At 40.0% G+C, this 20,466-nt stretch overlaps 1 protein-coding gene across 1 annotated transcript in view; it reads right to left on the reverse strand.

The window, feature by feature from the left end:
• The window catches only part of LOC309556717 (sodium channel protein type 5 subunit alpha-like), a 600,678-nt gene that overhangs the window by 386,578 nt on the left and 193,634 nt on the right, over nt 1–20,466 (reverse strand). Inside the window, 2 exon segments of the mRNA XM_082259196.1 lie at nt 296–424; nt 17,207–17,296. Of these exon segments, the coding sequence (XP_082115322.1) occupies nt 296–424; nt 17,207–17,296 (219 nt within the window).

Genomic DNA, 20,466 nt, shown 5'->3' on the forward strand with positions numbered 1-20,466 from the left:
TCTTTTTGAATCTTCTGAAAAGTGCAACAGCATATCTGGGAGAGTGAGACTCAAGATAGTGAACATAGTTGGTAGATGTAGGAATTCAATTTTGTGGATCTTGAAGTTGAAGTCACAGAAAGAGATTTAAAATAAATCATTATTATGTGGATCTTGATGTTGAAGCCACATAAAAATACACAAAATAAATGATTAATATAGGTAGACTGCCCCTGTAAAGCACACGAGCATTATTCTATGTTCCGCATCTATAATACATGGCAATATTCATACAAAATAAGAGAACTATACTCACGCCATGACAATAACACTGAAATCTAGCCAGTTCCATGGGTCTCGTAAGAAGGTGAATTGTTTCAGACAGAATCCTCTTGCCAAAATTTTTATCAAAGATTCAAAAGTATAAATGCCAGTGAAAGTATACCTGGGCAGAGTGCATAAAAAACAATTAGCCAATCATATCACATCCTATAGTAAAGGAAACTCCAACAACATGGCTGCCATTTCCACAGCAGCATGGCAATCTCTGTACATTTCATAATATGCCCAAATCACTTCATAGATGACTTAAAGCAACAAGCAGCAACAGACCTCTACATTTTTTTGAGCATAGCTATTTGCATTTATTGATTTGATTTCTGAATTTTAAGTCTCTTGCACCATTCTGAGAAGTATACATAATGTATGTGTATAATAGTTTCCTATATGCATCCTATGAATACATCAACATGGTTGTGCATGTGGTCTGTTCATAGATAAAAGCATATACATATTGTACAGCTAAACTTATCCAAACCAATATTACAGCTATGGATGGAGGCTGGTAGACTGAATAAACCCCTTGGTGAATTTGATCCTCAGTATAAAATTATTTAAAATTTCAGCAGTGCAAGAAATCTCATTAATGTCGCTCTGATAGTTATGAGTGATGGGGCATTGGGTATACAAATTTTACTGCCTGAATCTCAGCTTGATACAGGGAACCAGGGGGACGTAGCTCAATGATGTCCACCTTTATCGAAATATCAGCTTTGGGTGAATGGGTCTTTAAATAATAAAACACAAAGACCAGTTGTGATCAGAAATATGGTGAGTAACTGCCACCAGCAAGGGAAGTGACTGGTTGAAATGTTAAATTTTTTATTTTCTTCAACCATGTTGATGAAACAGATATGAACAGATGTAGCAGCAAACTTTTAATATTGCCTACAAGCATTATAGGGTATATCGCCTAATGTATGTACAAAAAATAGCTGTACATGTCAGGGTGAGGGGAGGCTTTTCTGAGGGTCCAGTCATTCATTACAAGATAATCAGAACCCTGCATGTATGCCCAGCTTTATTGAAAGCTGCAATAGGACTTGTTCCCGTGAGCCATACCCGTCAATAGTTATGCTATTATTAATAAAGCTCAACTCTTGCCAAAACGTTTTAAAATTATTTTTGGATAGAATGAAGATGAGTTAGAACAAGACCCTTCCTCACTGTATCCAGCAGATTTTGGCTCAAGTTGGGCTTTAAGGAGACACTGTCATTTTGTGCATACGGGGCAAAGCAACAGTGTCTTTGGAAAGGGTCACTTAACCCCCATTTGCTTGTTTTCACTTAGCAAAACTTTCTTGCATGTTCTAGTTTTTCTGCAGCTGGTGAGAATACCTCCTAGTATGGAGGAAAATGTTACCTGCTCTCCTGTAATAATGAATGGTCCTAGCAGTCTACTGCTAGTTCCGAGAACTTTCACATGACCAGGGAAGCGACATTATCGTTCCTCCAGGTCACCAACACAGCCAATGAAGAAGACAAAGCAATAAAGAAGCGCTAGTTAAGGTTATTTTAAGGGTTTGAGAATGTTCTTTTCAAAGACACTAAATAGGCAAGGTGAAAGTGTCTCTTTAAAAACCCAACAGCATTTGCACATTGTCGCAACACAGTTTCAGCATGTCACTAGCTCCTTGAAAAATTGACAATTGCAGATAAAGTCTCCCTAAGCTTTATCTACCTATCCTAATAAGAATGTGCATTTATACAAATACGTTTATATTATTAATGGACCGTTGCACTGTGTTTTTCTGCATCTGACATATGCTAATAGACTTCATCCGTCATGGTGCACATCCAGCTTTAATTTTGTCTGTTAAACAGCTTCGATTTACTGACACTCCATGCAGATTTTATAGCACAGTTAATCATGCACATGCTCAACAGTATTAATAGCGTCTGTTAAGTAGACAATGTTGAGGACATGAGTCTGCAAATAAATGGAATCCAGCATCTCTGTATGGACTGGCAATAATTAGATCAAGCATGGGCGCCACATCCTGGAAATCAATTCATTAATGAGCATAACCTACATAGGAAAATGGAATCTTGATGTATCGTGGTGAATTCTGTCCTCTTAATATGCAACATGGACTACTCACGTCATACCTCTCAGCTCTTACCATGGATGGATAGCAAACAGTATTGATATCAGTATGCCTGTTAAATACCACTTGGTGGTGCAATAATTTCCAATAAGCATTTATTATGCCTGTGTGTTTATTGAGCAGTGCTTAGTTATACTCCTATCCCGTAATATAAGCACTGATTTAGTCAAATCATATTCATACTGTAATTTTATTAAAAACACTATTTCTGTGAAGAACTAACATTGTTAATGGGAGACACCATGTATTTAATAGAAGACCTAAACTCTGGAAGATGTGTCTTAAAAAAGGCAAACAGAGGGAAAAGAACTGCTGGTGGGCCCCCTGCACTGATCTTTTCCCCCTTACCTACTAACTATGCCTTGATCGGCACTGTGTCTCTGTGTGGAGATGGCCATTTTGTTAGAGACAGTGCTTTGTTTTTTCATGTTAGAGCTATTTCATTCATGAAAGTGATTAACAGCCCCCTTTGCTACTTAACTGACCAGATCCATATCCCAGAAGTTTGATTGACTTAATGATATATTATAATTGAAAATAATTCCTTATTTTTTTCCAGCAATGTGTATATACAGTAGATAGATAGATAGATAGATAGATAGATAGATAGATAGATAGATAGATAGATAGATAGATAGATAGATAGATAGATAGATAGATAGATAGATGTACCAAAATCCCAGCTGTCGAATGACTAGCCTGTTACATAATATTTATCCCAAAGTTCTGAACATAGATGCAGAAGTAAGTAACCAGGCTAGTTCTATTATTGTACATACACATCCGTGCTTTGTTCTGCTACATGTAGCCTGACAATTTTTCCACAACATAATTAAAATTGATTTTTTTTTCCAGAGTTCCTAATGTACATGAATCCAGACACACACGGCAGGCCAATGTTTAACCTATTCACCACCGCCAATGGGATAACAATTTAAAGTAAAGACTAAAGGGTAGCTATAGATGAGCAAATTGCTTATAACAGCAGTAAGTAATGTGACGTCTGACCATTACTGAACTGCTGTGTCACGCCAGTCACAATTTTCTCTTCATTGTGGATTGCAGATGGATGCATGACAAAAGCTTCTTTCTCCTTTTCCCTACAGAAGTAACAATGGGCTTTTGGTCACTGAGAATTTTGTTTGACTATCTCTCTGCAATATTGAGTGCTTAATTCTTCAGTAGGTGTATGTTATCTCTCTGATTGTCACCCACGCCACAAATAGTCACCTCTTCTCTGCATGAATTATAGGCCTCTGGCATATAGATGCCTAAAAACACCATATGTTTGGGCACTCAGGCTTTTTTTTTTACTGATCTAAATGCAGCCCAATTGTTTTTAATGGGCTCGTACATAAAGAATGCAAACTTGTAAGTATAGATATAAAAAAATATTTAAAAATCTGCATTGTTGGACAGTATTTTATGTGCATACGTGTGTACGTGCACAGATATGCGCATGCAACACATTCCAAGAAAAGCTAACAATATTTTGCATATTGTGCATATGTGTGTGCAAACTGCGAATATGTGCATTTAACTTACTTCCCATGCTTGAAATTTTTGCAGGAATTTTCTGTCAGGAATCTGATGTTACATAGTTTGTGAGGTTGAAAAAAGACATCAGTCCCTCCAGTTTAACCTATGATGTGTGTGTGTGTTTGCTGTTAATCGTTCTTTGTATACACCTTCATGTTGTGGTCTTTAAGGTGCCCATCTAATAGCTTTCTGAACTTATTGATGCTCCCTGCTGATACCACTGCTTCCACATCCTTTCCACTCTGACAATAAAGAACCCCCCCCCCCCCACGTATTTTAAGGTTAAACCGTTTTTCCTCTAGTTTTAGTGAGTGACCATGTGTCTTATTGTATTCCCTTTCTCTGAAAAGTTTGTTCCTTATGCTATGGTCATCACCAGTACAGTATTTGTACATTGATATCATATCCCCTCTCAAGCGTCTCTTCTCCAGAGAGAATAGGTTCAATGCTTGTAGTCTTTCCTCATAGCTGATGTCGTCCATTCCCCTAATTATTTCTGTTGCCCTTCTCTGGACCCACTCCAGTTCTAGCACATCCTTTCTGAGGACCAGTGCCCAGAACTGGACGGCATACTCCAGATGTGGCCAGACCAGAGTCTTGTAAAGTGGGAGAATAATCTCTTTATTTCTGGAGAGAATCCCCTTTTTTATACATGCCAGTAGTCTGGTGGCTTTGCTTGCAGTGGCTTGCCATTGCATGCCACTGCCAAGCCTGTTGTCCACTATAACCCCCAGGTCCTTTTCCATCTTAGATTCACCCAGAGGTTCCCACCCTAGCAAGTAGCTTGCTTTCGTGTTTCTGACGCCCAAGTGCATTACCTTACATTTTTCAACATTAAACCTCATCTGTCATGTGGTGGCCCACCCCATTATTTTGTTCAGGTCTGTTTGTAAGGTTTTCACATCCTGTATAGAAGATATTGGCCTGCTTAGTTTAGTATCATCCTCAAATAATGAGATTGTGCTAGATATCCCCTCCTCTAGATCGTTTATTAATAAATTAAAAAGGATTGGTCCCAGGACAGATCCTTGGGGGACCCCACTTTTCACAGCCGCCCAATCCGAGTACTCCCCATTTATCACCACCCTCTGGACTCGCCCCTGGAGCCAGTTCTCTAACCAGGTACTCACCCTATGGTCCATACCTACTGTATGTACCTTAGTTTGTACAGTAGGCGTTTGTGGGGAACTGTGTCAAATGCCTTTGCAAAGTTCAGATACACCACATCCACAGGCCTTCCTTTATCTAGATGGCAACTCACTTCATCGTAAAAAGGTTAATAGATTGGTCTGGCAAGAATGATTTTTCATGCTGATTACTACTATTAATATCGTTTTCTTTACTAAAGTCTTGTGTATAGACCCTTAACATCCCCTCCAAAATCTTGCAGACTACTGATGTTAGGCTGACTGGCCAACAGTTACCCGGGATATATCGCGACCCTTTTTTAAATATTGGTACCACATTGGCTTTTTTCCAATCACCTGGCACCATACCCGTCTTTAGACTATCCGTAAAGATCAAGAATAATGGTCTGGCTATCACCTGGCTGAGTTCTTTGAGAACCCTCGGGTGTAAGCCATCTGGTCCTGGTGATTTATTTATGTTAATTTTCTCTAGTTTAGTTCTAAGCCTATCTTCTGTTAACGATGGGGGTACTTCCTGAGGTGTATTATTTAATTTATCATTACAAGCTGGTTTAGTGTAGCCCCCCAACTCTTTTGTGAAGACTGAAGAGAAGAAATTATTTAATACTTTCACCTTCTCTATGTCCTCTGTGGCCAGATTCCATTCGTCGTCTTTTATGGGGCCAATGTATTCTGGCCTCGCTTTCTTACTATTTATATACTTAAAGAATTTCTTGGGGGTTTTTTTTACTCTCTTCTGCTATATATCTCTTGTGTTCTATTTTAGCCGCTTTGATTTCGCCTTTACATTTCTTATTGCACTCTTTGTAATGTTGGAATGCTGCCAATGACCCCTCAGCCTTGTATTTTTTGAAGGCCTTTTCTTTAGTATTAATATGTATTTTTATGTTGGAGTTTAGCCGCCCAGGGTTTATTTTTGCTCTTTTAAATGTATTCCCCTTTGGAATGCACTGGCCAATCCCTTTATTTAGTATGCTCTTGAAGTACTCCCATTTTTCCTCCATGTTCTTTTCTCCCAGGTTTCTATCCCATTTTGATATTGTCTAGCAAAGAGCACAGTTTAGGGAAGTTGGCGATTTCGAAATTCAGTGTCCTTATATTACCCTTGTGTTTCCTATTTCTATGATTTATACTGAAACTAATTGACCTATGGTCACTTTTTCCTAAGTTGCCCCGTATCTCTATATCCGTGATCAGGTCCGTATGGTTGGTAATCAGTAGGTCTAGTACCGCATTGTTTGTCGGTGCGTTCACCATCTGACCCATAAAATTGTCCTGCAAAACACTTCGAAAGTGGCGATATATTATTACTGTGTGCATGTACCCATATACAGTATCTCACAAAAGTGAGTACACCCCTTTACATTTTTGTAAATATTTTATTATATCTTTTCATTCGACAACACTGAAGAAATGACACTTTGCTACAATGTAAAGTAGTGAGTGTACAGCTTGTATAACAGTGTAAATTTGCTGTCCCCTCAAAAAAACTCAACACACAGCCATTAATGTCTAAACCGCTGACAACAAAAGTGAGTACACCCCTAATTGGAAATGTCCAAATTGGGCCCAAAGTGTCAATATTTTGTGTGGCCACCATTATTTCCCAGCACTGCCTTAACCCTCTTGGGCATAGAGTTCACCAGAGCTTTACAGGTTGCCACTGGAGTCCTACTCCTCCATGACAACATCACAGAGCTGGTGGATGTTAGAGACCTTGCACTCCTCCACCTTCTGTTTGAGGATGCCCCACAGATTCTCAATAGGGTTTAGGTCTGGAGACATGCTTGGCCAGTTCATCAACCCTACCCTCAGCTTTTTTAGGAAGTTAGTGGTCGTCTCGGAGGTGTGTTTGGGGTTGTTATGTTAGAATACTGCCCTGCGGCCCAGAGTCCAAAGGGAGGGGATCATGCTCGGCTTCAGTATGTCACAATACATGTTGGGATTCATGGTTCCCTCAATGAACTGTAGCTCCCCAGTGCGAGCAGCACTCATGCAGCCCCAGACCATGACACTCCCACCACCATGCTTGACTGTAGGCAAGATACACTTGTCTTTGTACTCCTCACCTGGGTCCTGCCACACACGCTTGAAACAATCTTACCAAATAAGTTTATCTTGGTCCCATCAGACCACAGGACATGGTTCCGGTAATCCATGTCCTTAGACTGCTTGTCTTCAGCAAACGTTTTGCGGGCTTTCTTGTGCATCATCTTTAGAAGAGGCTTCCTTCTGGGACGACAGCCATGCTGACCAATTTGATGCAGTGTGCAGTGTATGGTCTGAGCACAGACAGACTGACCCCCAACCCCTTCAACCTTTTATCAATGCTGGCAGCACTCACACGTCTTTTTCCCAAAGACAACCTCTGGATATGACGCTGAGCACATGCACTTCTTTGGTTGACCACGGCGAGGCCTGTTCTGAGTGGAACCTGTCCTGTTAAACTGCTGTATGGTCTTGGCCACCGTGCTGCAGCTCATTTTCAGGGTCATGGTAATCTTTTTATAGCCTAGGTTATCTTTATGTAAAGCAACAATTAATTTTTCAGATCCTCAGAGAGGTCTTTGCCATGAGGTGCCATGTTGAACTTCCAGTGACCAGTATGGGAGAGTGAGAGCGATAACACATTAAATTTAACACACCTGCTCGTTATTCACACCTGAGACCTTGTAACACTAACGAGTCACATGACACTGGGGAGGGAAAATGGCTAATTGGGCTCAATTTGGACATTTTCACTTAGGGGTGTACTCACTTTTGTTGCCAGTGGTTTAGACATTAATGGCTGTGTGTTGAGTTATGTTGAGGGGACAGCAAATTTACATTGTTATACAAGCTGTACACTCACTACTTTACATTGTAGCAAAGTGTAATTACTTCAGTGTTGTCACATGAAAAGATATAAAATATTTTCAAAAATGTGAGGGGTGTACTCACTTGTATATATATTATATTTAAGAGCATTAAAGGGCCCCGGGCAATGCTGTGCACTGGGGCACTGCCTACACAATCACCTACGAGAATAAAAATGCAAATTAACGATAAGGCGATATTTATGGATACAGCAGTGCCAGGGTAATGACAGCTTCCAAGTTCAACACCTGGGTCCGGTAAACACACACACACATGGACGGGAGCCAGACTTGACTGTCCTGTGTGTGCCTGTTCCCGTGGAGGTGGACAGGAATTCCTGCAGTTGTGGGCTCCCCCACTATGGCCCAAGTGACCTCACAGCAGCGCAGGGCCGATAGGCGCTTGCCACCTTCTAAGTTTGGCGGCGGGATGTACACAGGAATCGGGACTAATGCTTGGCTGGGGCTGAGTCCCTGGGCAGGTGGGGCCCCCTGGGCATGTGGGGCCCCCGGGCAACTGCGAGCCCATTCGGTAAAATGGCCCTGTATATATATATATATATATATATATATATATATATGTACTGTATATTACTGCACTGGCCACTAACGGTCAAGCAGTATGTAAGAAAAGCTTTTCAATCCATGTGTAGTATAATGTAATTACAAAAGTCTCCGCAATAGAGAAATTAGGGAGGTTTTGCTTTCTGTAGTTTCCTCTTGATTTGATAAATCTAGATGTGAAATAATCAGAGTGATGTGTAGGTGGCAGATATTTGTACTATGCTTCTGCTGGATTAGCTGCTTTTTAAAAGCTTTCCTGCAGTCCTGCAAGTCACCCCCACCTGTCATGTACATTGAAACGAATCAGGCCGTGTGTGTGCTCACAGCCCAGGTGCCTACGCTTAATATGCCTGTAAATATGCTGCTTATTAAATTGCTGTTTAATACCTGTATTTACATTCTGATAGGTTCGTTTTTCTACATCCTGAATGCTGCTAAAAGTCCCTTTATCTCCTCTGTCAATGTGAGAATTACTGCAGAAGCTGGATGTCTATAGTACTATATTTGTACTAATCATATGTATTCATTTCTATACGCCATATTGTAATACATGAGTAGTCAGTCTCCTACAGAGCAATGCTTATTATAGTAATTCCTATACAACTGTATTGGGGGGATATAATAGCCACAGCTGCCTGCACAGCCCAGGAAGCCATAAGCGTGGGGAGCTGGCTGTGCTTCCGGCTCTTCTTCAGTGCTGAGTGTATCTGCCCAAAGTTTCTGTGAACTGGAGCAAAGAAAACTGAAGGTGTTCCAGACAGTGAGCAATGAAATTCTTGGTATTGTTTTTCCCCACTACACTGCTGCTACAAAAATGCTAGCTAAAACCTGACTGGCACACAAGGGAACTTGCCGCACCCTTCCCGGCAATGCTGGCTTTTCAGTCAAGTTACTGTCTTATCACCAGATTTGTCATATCTCTGGCCTATTTGTAAAGACTGCTCGCTGTATGAAGATGTAGGTAGGGTGCAGTGTGATGCGTCAGTGGCAGAGAATACACTGAGGCCATGGTGAATGGAAACAGTTATTAAGAAAGTCCCTCAATGCACAATTAGGCTCGGCGGGTAGGCACAGCCGACCAGAGCCCCTTACACACCATAGTAGAGGAACATTATTGCTTCTGCAGCGAGGAGCGGGAATGCTGCCTAGCTAGACCACACCAAAATGGGAGGCTTCTCCAGAGGAGGTAGGATAGTCCCTGCACTTTCCCTACTACTCTGGAACCTCTCCCTGCCGCTATGCACTGTCACTGAAAAACAAGGAACCTGTCCCTACACTAATAACTCACATACTACGCTCCAGTTCAGAGAGCCAGGCCCCTAAATAGGCTTTGCGCTCACCCAAGATTGCCGCAGAGGTCACAATGGGCACCAGCATCCAATCGGACAGCTGCTCCCCTGGTGATCACAGAAAATCATAGAGGAACCAAGTTCCTCATGACTTCCTTCCCCTCTGCAATGCCCCTTTGGTTGAGCGCCACCTACAGTGCGGAGTATGGACAGCACCTGCCTACAGAAGAGGCTGTCAAGGATTGTTTGTAAACATTGCATGCCATGTGGAGAAGAGGGAGGAAAGGAGTGCCTTCTCCAACTGCTAGTAGAATGTGGAAGGTTTACAACCTTTCAATTGCTGTCTGGGTCTATGTTGGGAAACCTAAACCTTTCTATTGGTCTTGGTGACCATTAGTGGTGGGGTATGTAAAATTGTTGAGCTGTCATAAGCACGGAAGATGGAGCAGGAATAACGGCACAGGTTCTTATTTCCTGCCAGGTTACCTCTAGAAAGACACACTTTCTGCCATGCCTTCTAAGACAAAACTATTATTCTGCTTCATGCCTGACCTACATCAAAGTGATCATTGCATGCAGGGCTTTTTTAGTGTGAATGCTGGGGAACACAGTTCTGGCACCTCCAGCACTAAATGTATATTATGCCAAGGGGTGCTGGGATGTGCCGGAGGGTCTATTGATACTGGCTGCTGAGGGATCTTTTGTTACTGGGGCGGTCAATTGCTGCTGGTGAAGGAGATCTATTGTTTCTGGGGATCTACTGTTTAGAGGGGTCTATTGTTGCTGGCTGCTGGAGAGCCTATTGATACTGGATACTGGGAGATCTAGTGTTACTGGGATTATTTTGCTGTGGGGGAATCTATTGTTGTAGGGGAGATCTATTGTTGCTGAGTTGATCTTGTGCTGCTGTGAGGATCTATAGTTGCTGTGAGGGATCTATTTTTGCTGTGGGGACCTATAGTTGCTGGAAGGGATCTATAGTCTGTGAGGGATCTATAGATGTTGTGGGGGATATATTGTTGCTGGAGGGTCTATTGTTGCTGTGGAGAACTATTGTTTCTGAGGGGTAAATTGTTGACTGCAGGGGATCTATTTTACTGCCTTTCATTAGCAAATTTAGTACAACCTACTTAGCACCAAAAATTATACTTGTTCTGTATTCTCTATATAGGGGTGGAACCAAGGGACAGTGCTCAGAGGTGGCTAGAGGGAGGAGACAAGAGATGACTCGGAAAGGGGAAGTACCTGTACCTATTGTCAGGGAAAAAAAGCCCTGACTAAATGTACTAGTAATAATAATGTAACATATAGAGCCAATTCGATTTCAGTTTACTGCAGCCAAACTGAATTCTGATCTGTTGCTGCAGATTGCTGCATTTTTCTAAATGTTCTTTTCCTTACTTAATTACTTACTACAAAGAAGAAATTAGCCTTTCTCGGCTTTAGGTATACTTAATAGTTCTCAAACATGGGCACAAACTAATTAAATCTCATCAGTGCACACATACAGTAACTATGCTCTGTTAATCAGATTTGTCAAGCTTTTTATTGTAATAAATGCACAGGCACCAAAGCATTCTTACAGAAGCTCAGCAAGGAAGCTGAACCATCAAAATGTGTTATACATGAATAATCAGACAGTGTGGGTTAATAAACATGTTGCTATTTCCTGAGAGAATGAGAGGTATGATCGTTCTCAGCTGACAATGAAATGACAGAGTCAGTTACATGCTACAATGTTCATGAATCATTTTGTTTCAGATATAGTAGTGATTCCACCATGCTGCTCTATAAGAATTTATTTACAAAATCAAAATCTATACCTCAAGTATACAAGAACTAAGGTTTACATTAGAGACAGCTTGGCAGCTCATCTTCTTAGATGACACCAGTTTGTCGCAGATGGGCCAGGGAGCAGGAAAAAGACATCCTAGGCCTGATGTCAATGTTTATACAAAGGTTCCAAAGTGGTTGCCTATATGATGATGCTACCTGGTTCGCTTTCCCAAAGAAACAGTGCTGACATGGAGCCTGTACACACTTCCAGCAGACAGCAAGATAAATATAGATGATATTGCCAGTACATATTGGCAAACAGAATGATGAGAGGCAAGAATCAAGGGAGGGGCCCTCACTAGGCCCTCCTTAATCCTGGCCTGTAGTGGCTAAATAGCCTGCTTAGACTGTATTTCCACTAATAGATGGGTTTATTTCCATTCTATTTTTGGTAGATAATAAATATATTTACCAAACCACTTCTCCTTTAAAATGTATCCAAATCCTCTAGCTTTTAGAGCCGGTTCACACTGGGGCTACTTGTCAGGCAACCTGGTCGCCTAAAAAATTACCGTGGGTCGCCTGCCATAGATTAGAACAGGACCCGTTCTAATAGGAGCGACACAAGTCGCTCCGACTTAGAAAAAGGGTCCTGAGCTACTTTGGGGCGACCTGCATTGACTTCAATGATATGAAGTCCGTGCATGCCGATCCGAGGTCGTGGTGCGAGCTGCGCACTGCGACTTCACAGGTCGCCCGGCAAAGTCGGGTCGTGCCTATGTGAACCGGCTCTTATCCTTTCAAATAAGTTGGCATACTAGGGCTTCATTCACACAGCCACAGAGGGCCATACACCGTGGAGAAGGAATATATTTCTGCACCCAGTAGTCACATGTGTTTGCATACAGCCACAGCTGACGGATTGCATTGACAAGCTGACAGACATCAAGTCTGTAAGTATGTAACTGAACATAAGCGGTTGCATGTGTACAAGGATGGATGAGGGGCCCAGAACACTGACAGTTTGCACCTGTGGTTGCAACCCATGTGACTTCTGGGCAGAGAAATACACTCCTTCTTGATGGTGTGCAGCCCTTTGCAACTGTGCGAAAGAGGCCTATATGTCTTAAAAGAAATGTATTGTACCTCTTCTTGAAGGTAAATGTAGCATGGATTACTCATGTGCTTCAGCAGACAGTGTTGGAAGGGTTAAGAAGGACTGAGCATGGCTTTTTCACCATTTTCCTAAGCTTCTGCAGATAGAGTAATTAACTGTCAATCTAAAGGGCTGTGGAAAGAGTTATGCTTAGTACACACGGCTAGGTTTTTTTCCTTCAACCCAGCGGGCTGAACGAAAAAAAAAACTGACAGCTCAGGTCGGACACTCTGATCAGCGCTCCCAACCATTGAGACACTGATCAGGAGTAAGTAGGCAGACCTTTTTCGGTCATGCCCCTTTGACTCTTCATTTAAGGGGTATTTCCCTTTTAATATAAGCAAAGATAGTTTTATTTAGCTGGTGTAAAATTTACATCAAGTAGGAAACCCCCCTTTAGACTAACACCTCGTATACTCAGCAGGTTGAATGAATAAAAACTGACAGCTCAGGTCAGAGCTGCTGTACTAACAATTCGATGTTAGTTAAGTGATCTCCCCCTGCTGTGCTATTGTGTTCTGACAGGGGGATGACTCCCCTACCAGAACACCTTTGGTAACTGAGAGCGCTGGCCTTTTTCGATCATGACCCTTCAACAGAAGCCGGCTTCTGTTGGACTGGCTTCAGTACACATGGGCGAATGTTGGCCGGGTTGGCATTCTATCAAAGGAAGGGCTTTTCCAACTGGCAAGATTAATAGGTACACTTACAAAATGTTCCAGTGTGACTCAGAAAATTAGATAGCCTAGTCTTATTGGTATGGGCAGCCTACATCACATATGTAATTTTATAATTTGATCATAGCTCTACATTAAACATATTTTCAGCCACACATTAGGGAAGTCATTTAAAGCCAGATTCAATCACAAATGAAAGCTTCTGAGTGAAAAAGTTCTTCTTTTCACATGTTTTCAACATGTTGTGTAAATTCTGTAATTTATCAACAACTGTATTCTTTTCTATAGAGATTAGGGAAAAATCCTTTAATCAAAATTGTGTCTCATTTGCTCAGCAACCAGGCCAGAAACAAATATCATAGGGGTGGCTCTGGAAAAAGGTTCAAGTGAGGACTGCAGATTTCTGTCTATCATTCAGCCAGTCTCTATAGCAACCTTAGTCATATGAGTTGCTGTTGAGTCCTGAATTCAGCCTTTCTACACAAATAAGTAATGCACAAAGGCATACCTACCTTGGGCACACAAGAGGTGACATCCAGCCCAGTGGGCTTAGGACAGCCTTCATCTTCTGTGCCCAAGATGGTCCCACAAATAATAAAGGACACTATTTCAATCACATCTTCTGGTACTGCTAGTCAAAGCTGGATTTGATTTAGATCCTGCACACAGGAGATACCTTATGTGCTGGGTAACCCGGGGCTTTTTCCTTTCTCTCCACTGACAATGAAAAGATAAGCCACCACATTTCAAAGCAGCAGATGCTACTGATTATCAAGCCTTTGTTACAACTAGTAAAATGAGCCAAGTTATAGCTTTGTTGATTGCTTTTGAACCTCCTGTTTACATTTTAGTACAAAGTGGAGATAAATATATTTCCTTCCACAGATTCCAGACAAGATAATGAAAGCAAGAGTTTATTTTGGAAAAGAAACAAACACTTTCCAAGCCAGCATCCCTTCGCTGAAATTGTGAATGCAAAAACGATCTTACAAAATCGACTTTTTTCATTTATGTGAGCAATAAAGTATGGATATAGCCAAAACTTTTTAAAGTTTTGGATAGAGTGTGAAATGGTTAAAACACCTGTCAATATATTTTTTGCTGTGTTCTATTAGGGAGGTTCTTCTTCACTTCCTGTCCTAGAAATGCAAAAAGTAATACATCCCTACAAAGTGAAGAAAACTCTTCTTTTACATGTGTTAATGGCACTGGAGACCCCATTGGGAGATTAACCCCCACTTCTTGTTCTAGTGACAGTTCTAATGTTTTGGATTTCTTATAACTTTTGTCTCTGTGACAATGGTCGTCGGGACAAATAGAGACGGTGAAACTCACCACCAGAAATGCAGACAGTAATAAAAAATTCACAGGGGTTCTAATCCTTTTTACTTTTAGCTAAAACGAAAAAAAAAAAAGTTTGGCTATACATACTCTTTAAAGATAAAGTATCATTAATTACTAAAAGCAACCATAGTTCCATTTTTTCAGCATTATCTAAAACACTCCATATGTGGGCAAATTGGCCCACCGAAAACTTCATCTCGACTGTTGGGTTGCTTGAAATAAAACAGGTTTTGTATTCCATAATGCTTTCCAAATCATTATGACAGATATGGTTGGTCCATACAGGTGGCAAACACCCATACTCCAGGTTCCTTTCATTGCCGGTCATATGTCTGAAATCCTAGGCACTTTGTCACATACCTTCTGCTGAAGAAAATATTCAGCCAACACAAATGCTGAACATCCCCTTTAACAGAGATCTCAAGTAGAAGGTAATGCTAAATGATTTACCAACATTTAAATGCCCCTGTCCCTTTTCTCCACCCACGGCCCTTAATATATTTTAAAACAAATACATTTTTTAGGGGTTTAGGATATTATTCTATGGGGTCATGTGACTGCACAGCTCAAATCTCTCACTCTGTTTGATGCAGCTGTTGTAACTGGCAGGAGGTAACTTACTCCCTCTTAGACAACACATAGAGCAGGGGAAGCCGGTGGCTGACATCATTGCTCTATGAAATGAATTCCCAATGGCGGCCCTCCATATTACACAGAGCAGCCAGGGTTTGTCAGTCTCATTACTGCATTGATAAAATGCTTAAAATGTATTTATAATGCAATTTGTTACACAATGTATGAAGGGCCAGGGGAGAGATACGAAGGAAACATTTAAATATTAGTTGATTACTTAGCCTTTATTTTACTTTAAGAGCCTAGGCTTTTCAGACATGTGGCAAGCACTCAAGGGAACCTACATCATTTTTATTATTTCCGTTTAGGTAAGACCTTAAACATAGTTTTTGTGATATCTTAGTGAATGTCCATTTCAATTCAGATATTTAGTTACATTAGATCTATAATGGATCCATATAAGTAGAGCTGAATTTGATTAATCTCAAATAGGCAACTTTTAAGGTTTCTTATCTATGATCAAAAATCTTAATGGGAACAAAAATCCTAATCTTACATATAACAAATGTATAGTTCATATACAATAACTGAATCATAATTTATTTGGTTTCATACATAAGACACAAGGAATAGTCTTTAGTTTATACTGCAGTTTGTTGCTCTTGATCATGCCTTTACCACATATCCAGGCTACATCTGTTATCAAATATATCGAGGTATTAGTCTGTATCAAAAAAGAATATGATACAAAAATTGTTTATAATTTTATTTTTTTAAATTATAAAATGAAAAAATAAGTTGTGTCAAAAAGTCCAAAAAAAAAAATGGCATTCATTAGGTAAGACCTGCTTATGATGTTATTATGATGCAGCATAACCAGTGAGTTTGGCAAACTTTATGGAAGGGCTCAATGGAAGATTAGGATTACTTACGTGCCTAGTGTGTCTTACAAGAAAGCCCTGGCAGAGGATTTTATTAGAACAAAGTTAAGACATCAATAAACACAAGCAGTAGAAACATAAACCAATAGCATTCCAATTAAATACTGGAAGTTTAAAGAAAAGAGACAGCAAATCTGACAATAAGGTGTACAAACAGAGATTTTACAAACTGTTAAATATTATTTTACATCCTTGTATAAGAAAAGCATGCAATTAGAACTCACACATAGTAAGACAAAACCAAAAACATTAAACTATTTTGCTATGTTTGGCTTTGAATTTAAAAAATTAAAAGGCATTTTACCCACATTCATTTTTTAGTTCTGAGTGTGAGGGGCTTTTAAGCACCAAAAACGTATCCCTATACACAAATATAATTAAATATGACCAGCTATAAACATAACTAAATATATTCCCATCTAGATACAATGCAAAAATATCAATCTTCATAGCTAAGAACATGGCATATATATTGGCCTACTCAGTAAGATCGTTCAGTGCAAAAAGCACTGCAAATGTGCAACATACAGTAGATAAAAAAAAATAATAAAAATATTAAAATTATACCTATACACTTTATTAAAGGAAGAACAATGAGAGATTTTGCTTTAATACATTACTATAAGTTACTACACGTTGCACATTTTTCTTTTTTTTTTTTATCAAACTGAACTATAAAATTGGAAAACCTGAGATCTTGTAAGTGATGTTTTAATGCTTTTAGGACAACTAAGTATTTTAAAAAGTCATATTTCCTATTTCTTAGTGAAAAATAGCATATCTGACAATTAAAAATACTCAAAGCATTTTACGTTTATAAATCATAGCTCATACAGGGATTTTGAAAGCTGAATTATATATTCCTACATAGTAACCAAAATAATTAATAAAGATATTTAGCAGTAAAATGATACTTACTCAACATACTTGCTCCATGGTCCAAGATCAGACATAGCCATGAACACGCAGTTTGTGAGAATAGTGCACATTATAAACATACTGAACAAAGTGAAAATTATTGGTTAAGGAAATTAACTTGCTTGAATAAAATATTTACAACAAACATCAAATGCACCATTGAATGTTGACTTAAAAAAAAAGCAGATTATGAAAACTTACAGAGTTAAAAATCACGAGAAGGCACTTTCTGAAAGTGCAACTCTAGTTTTGCCTCACAATTGTGTAGTAAAGGGGTAAGATAGGCATGGTAAGTTTTAACCAATTCCCTTTTTTTCCCCTATATTTTCTGTATATTAGAAATGCGATAGTAACTCCATATCAACTAGATGACAATCAGTTGATTCCACCTCCTGTATGGTAAACTCCATCCTTGTGTATATGTTTGCCACCATGGCAGCTTAAAGACCATTCAGCCTGTATGGATGCACACAGGACAATTTGTAAATATTACACTTTTCAAAAATACACTAAAATTCCACTGACACATTTTGGTGCTCGAAGCTCAAAGCTCCAAAATGCTCATCAAGCAAAATCCCATGCTTTTAAATTGTCCCTGTTCTTATTCGAGTTCAAGCACCTGAAACTCATTGTCTAAAGCTCCAAAAGGTACATGGGCTACTGTTGAAGAAGAATGAGGTGTTTTGGGCCGCCTTTGACTTCAATGAGAGTGTGCAAAAAAAAAGCAAAAAGGCACACATTTTGCAGGCGCTCCAATAACAACGTTTATGGGACAAGAAACGTGTGCTCCTGCCCCAAAGAAGCTCCTGCATGGATCCTGTTCTTGCCTGCCTTTGCTAAATACTGTACATTTCTGACATGCAGAAACATACAATAGAATAATAATTAAAAAACAATCAAACACACAAACAAACCCAAAAATATATTTTATCATTAAAAATATTTATTGAATTCTTGTTATGTGACTAAACAATGCAACAGACTTTTAAGATCTGCTTGAGAGATGCATTCTGAATGATTGATATAAGTCTACTGCAGCTAAGAGGTAAGCCTTTCCCCAGTTTATCTCCCCTCCTATAAATATATCCCATCTCATACATCATGCATCGTATATTTTTTACAAGTCACAAGATGAGAGGCATCAAGGGTGCTGATGTGCGTTTAGACAACCTGTTAAATACAACCAAGAACAAAAAGGCCTATATGCAAGCACCAGGATTTACATGTAGAAAGAAGGTGCTGACCTTTTGGAAAGAAAAGCATGGTTAGGAGGAGTAGTGTGATCTCCTCTCCAGACATCAAATCAATCTCCCCACCCCCACCCACTAAAGCTAAAAGCCCAAAATACCTACCTAAATCCATGGTCATATGAAACATCCGCTCCTGAGTCTTCAATCTTCTTAAAGTGGAACTCAACTGTACCTGAACATCACAAACTGAAAACACTATTTAATTCATGTTTAATATTCAAAGCAAACTCACTGATCAATGTCTCCATGAGTTTGTGGAGAAATCACTTTGAAAAACACCCCCTCCCCACTAGCATTTCCACCCATGGCGACCCTGATTTAGGTCAGAAGATTCATTTAACACATACTTCTTTGAATCCACCTGCCTTTAGCTCAGGTATGCAGGTAGGAGGGTGTTAGCTGAGATAGCCCCTCCTCCAGATGAAAGAAAAAAAATGCCCATGAAGACTCCTGAAACCATTTTGGCCTAGGGCAGGAAAAAAAAACACTTTTAGGAGTTTGTTTATTGGGAATTGGAAGGGAGGGATGGATGGAAATGGAGGGATTCTGTGTATGCCCAGAGATAGGCTTTAGCATTAATAAAAAAAATTTAAGGCTCATACTTTTCTTGAAATAAAAAGCAACTGTTTATGGGAAATAACATCATCTAAATACAAAGCCTACAATATATTTTGTCTTCTCTGATGGACCTGGAAACCTAGGGCACAGTTCCATAGATTTTCTAGACCCAGGCTTTATTGTGTAGAAGATTCTTTAACTTCCATAAATAGGAATAGTGTAGTCTATGGCAGTACATAAAAAAACTATTAATGCTGTAACTGCCATCAATCATGCCATAAAATGATTAAATATATATCTGTCATTAGCGCTGATTGATCTTAAGAGGTTTCTGACTGCTTGCACTTCTTTCCCTCTCTAGATCTTATTTTAAATAATTTTATTTTCCAGGAATTTAACATTTTGTCTGCAAATTATTTTTCAGTTCTATAAATAATTAGCAAGCTATTTGTACGTCTCAGATCAATGGTCAAGCTGACTATAGTTGTAATAGAACAAATTTTTAGCATGTAAAAATGGAATCAGCATTGCAGGAGGGCTTGCACTATAATACACATTGAGCTACTGTAGGGAGCAAGGGAAGCTTTGCAATAGTTCCTGGGTTTATGATCACAACGTTAGCTCTAAAATGCATTTCCTGACAGCCCTTGCAACTACACATGTCCTGGCACATCATCCGTCACATCTTGGGAGCACATCATCTGGCGGTGTCTTCTGTGTCCCACAACGGCAGTTCTTCCCCTGTCTACAGTGCTTGGCTGTAGCAGCTCTGGTAAAGCAGTCACGGAGGGAACTGCGCTCTGGTCTTCCCTCTCCGTAGATGTCTGGACTGCACACTGATTTAAGAGACAAGCTTTTATCTACTTTTGAGTGCAATTTTTATCTTTTTTTTATGTTTTCAATAAACTCGCTTACTACGCTATAGTTGGTTTAGTGCCCCTCTAACTTTTCCTTTCTGTTCACAAAGTTGGTATCATTAGTAGTGTAGCAATATGCTGCAAAAGAAGACTTAAATGGGTTGTAAAGGTTCACATTTTTTAAAATAAAAATAACAAACATGACATACTTACCTGCTCTGTGCAAGGGTTTTGCACAGAGCAGCCCTGATCCTCCACTTCTGGGGTGCCCTGTCTGCACTCCTGGTTCTTTCTCTTTTGGGTGCCCCCACGGAGAGCCGCTTTCCATGGGGGCACCCATGCGGGCACGCTCCCGAGTCCCGCTGCTGCGTCCATTGATCTGCCCCCTGCATTTGTGTCACTGGATTTGATTGACAAGCACAATGAGGACAAACAAAGACAGCGGCTGGAGCCGCTGGGCTCGTGCACATTACTGGACCAATTTTGCTCAGGTAAGAAAAAGGGGACTCTGGGGGCAGCTGCAGCAAGGAAGACATGCATAGAATTAAGCTGGAAAACTTTGAGACTTTACAATCCCTTTAGGAGAAGACTTGCA

Source organism: Pelophylax lessonae (assembly GCF_965119305.1).
Source record: "Pelophylax lessonae genome assembly, chromosome: 5".
Classification (NCBI taxonomy): domain Eukaryota; kingdom Metazoa; phylum Chordata; class Amphibia; order Anura; family Ranidae; genus Pelophylax; species Pelophylax lessonae.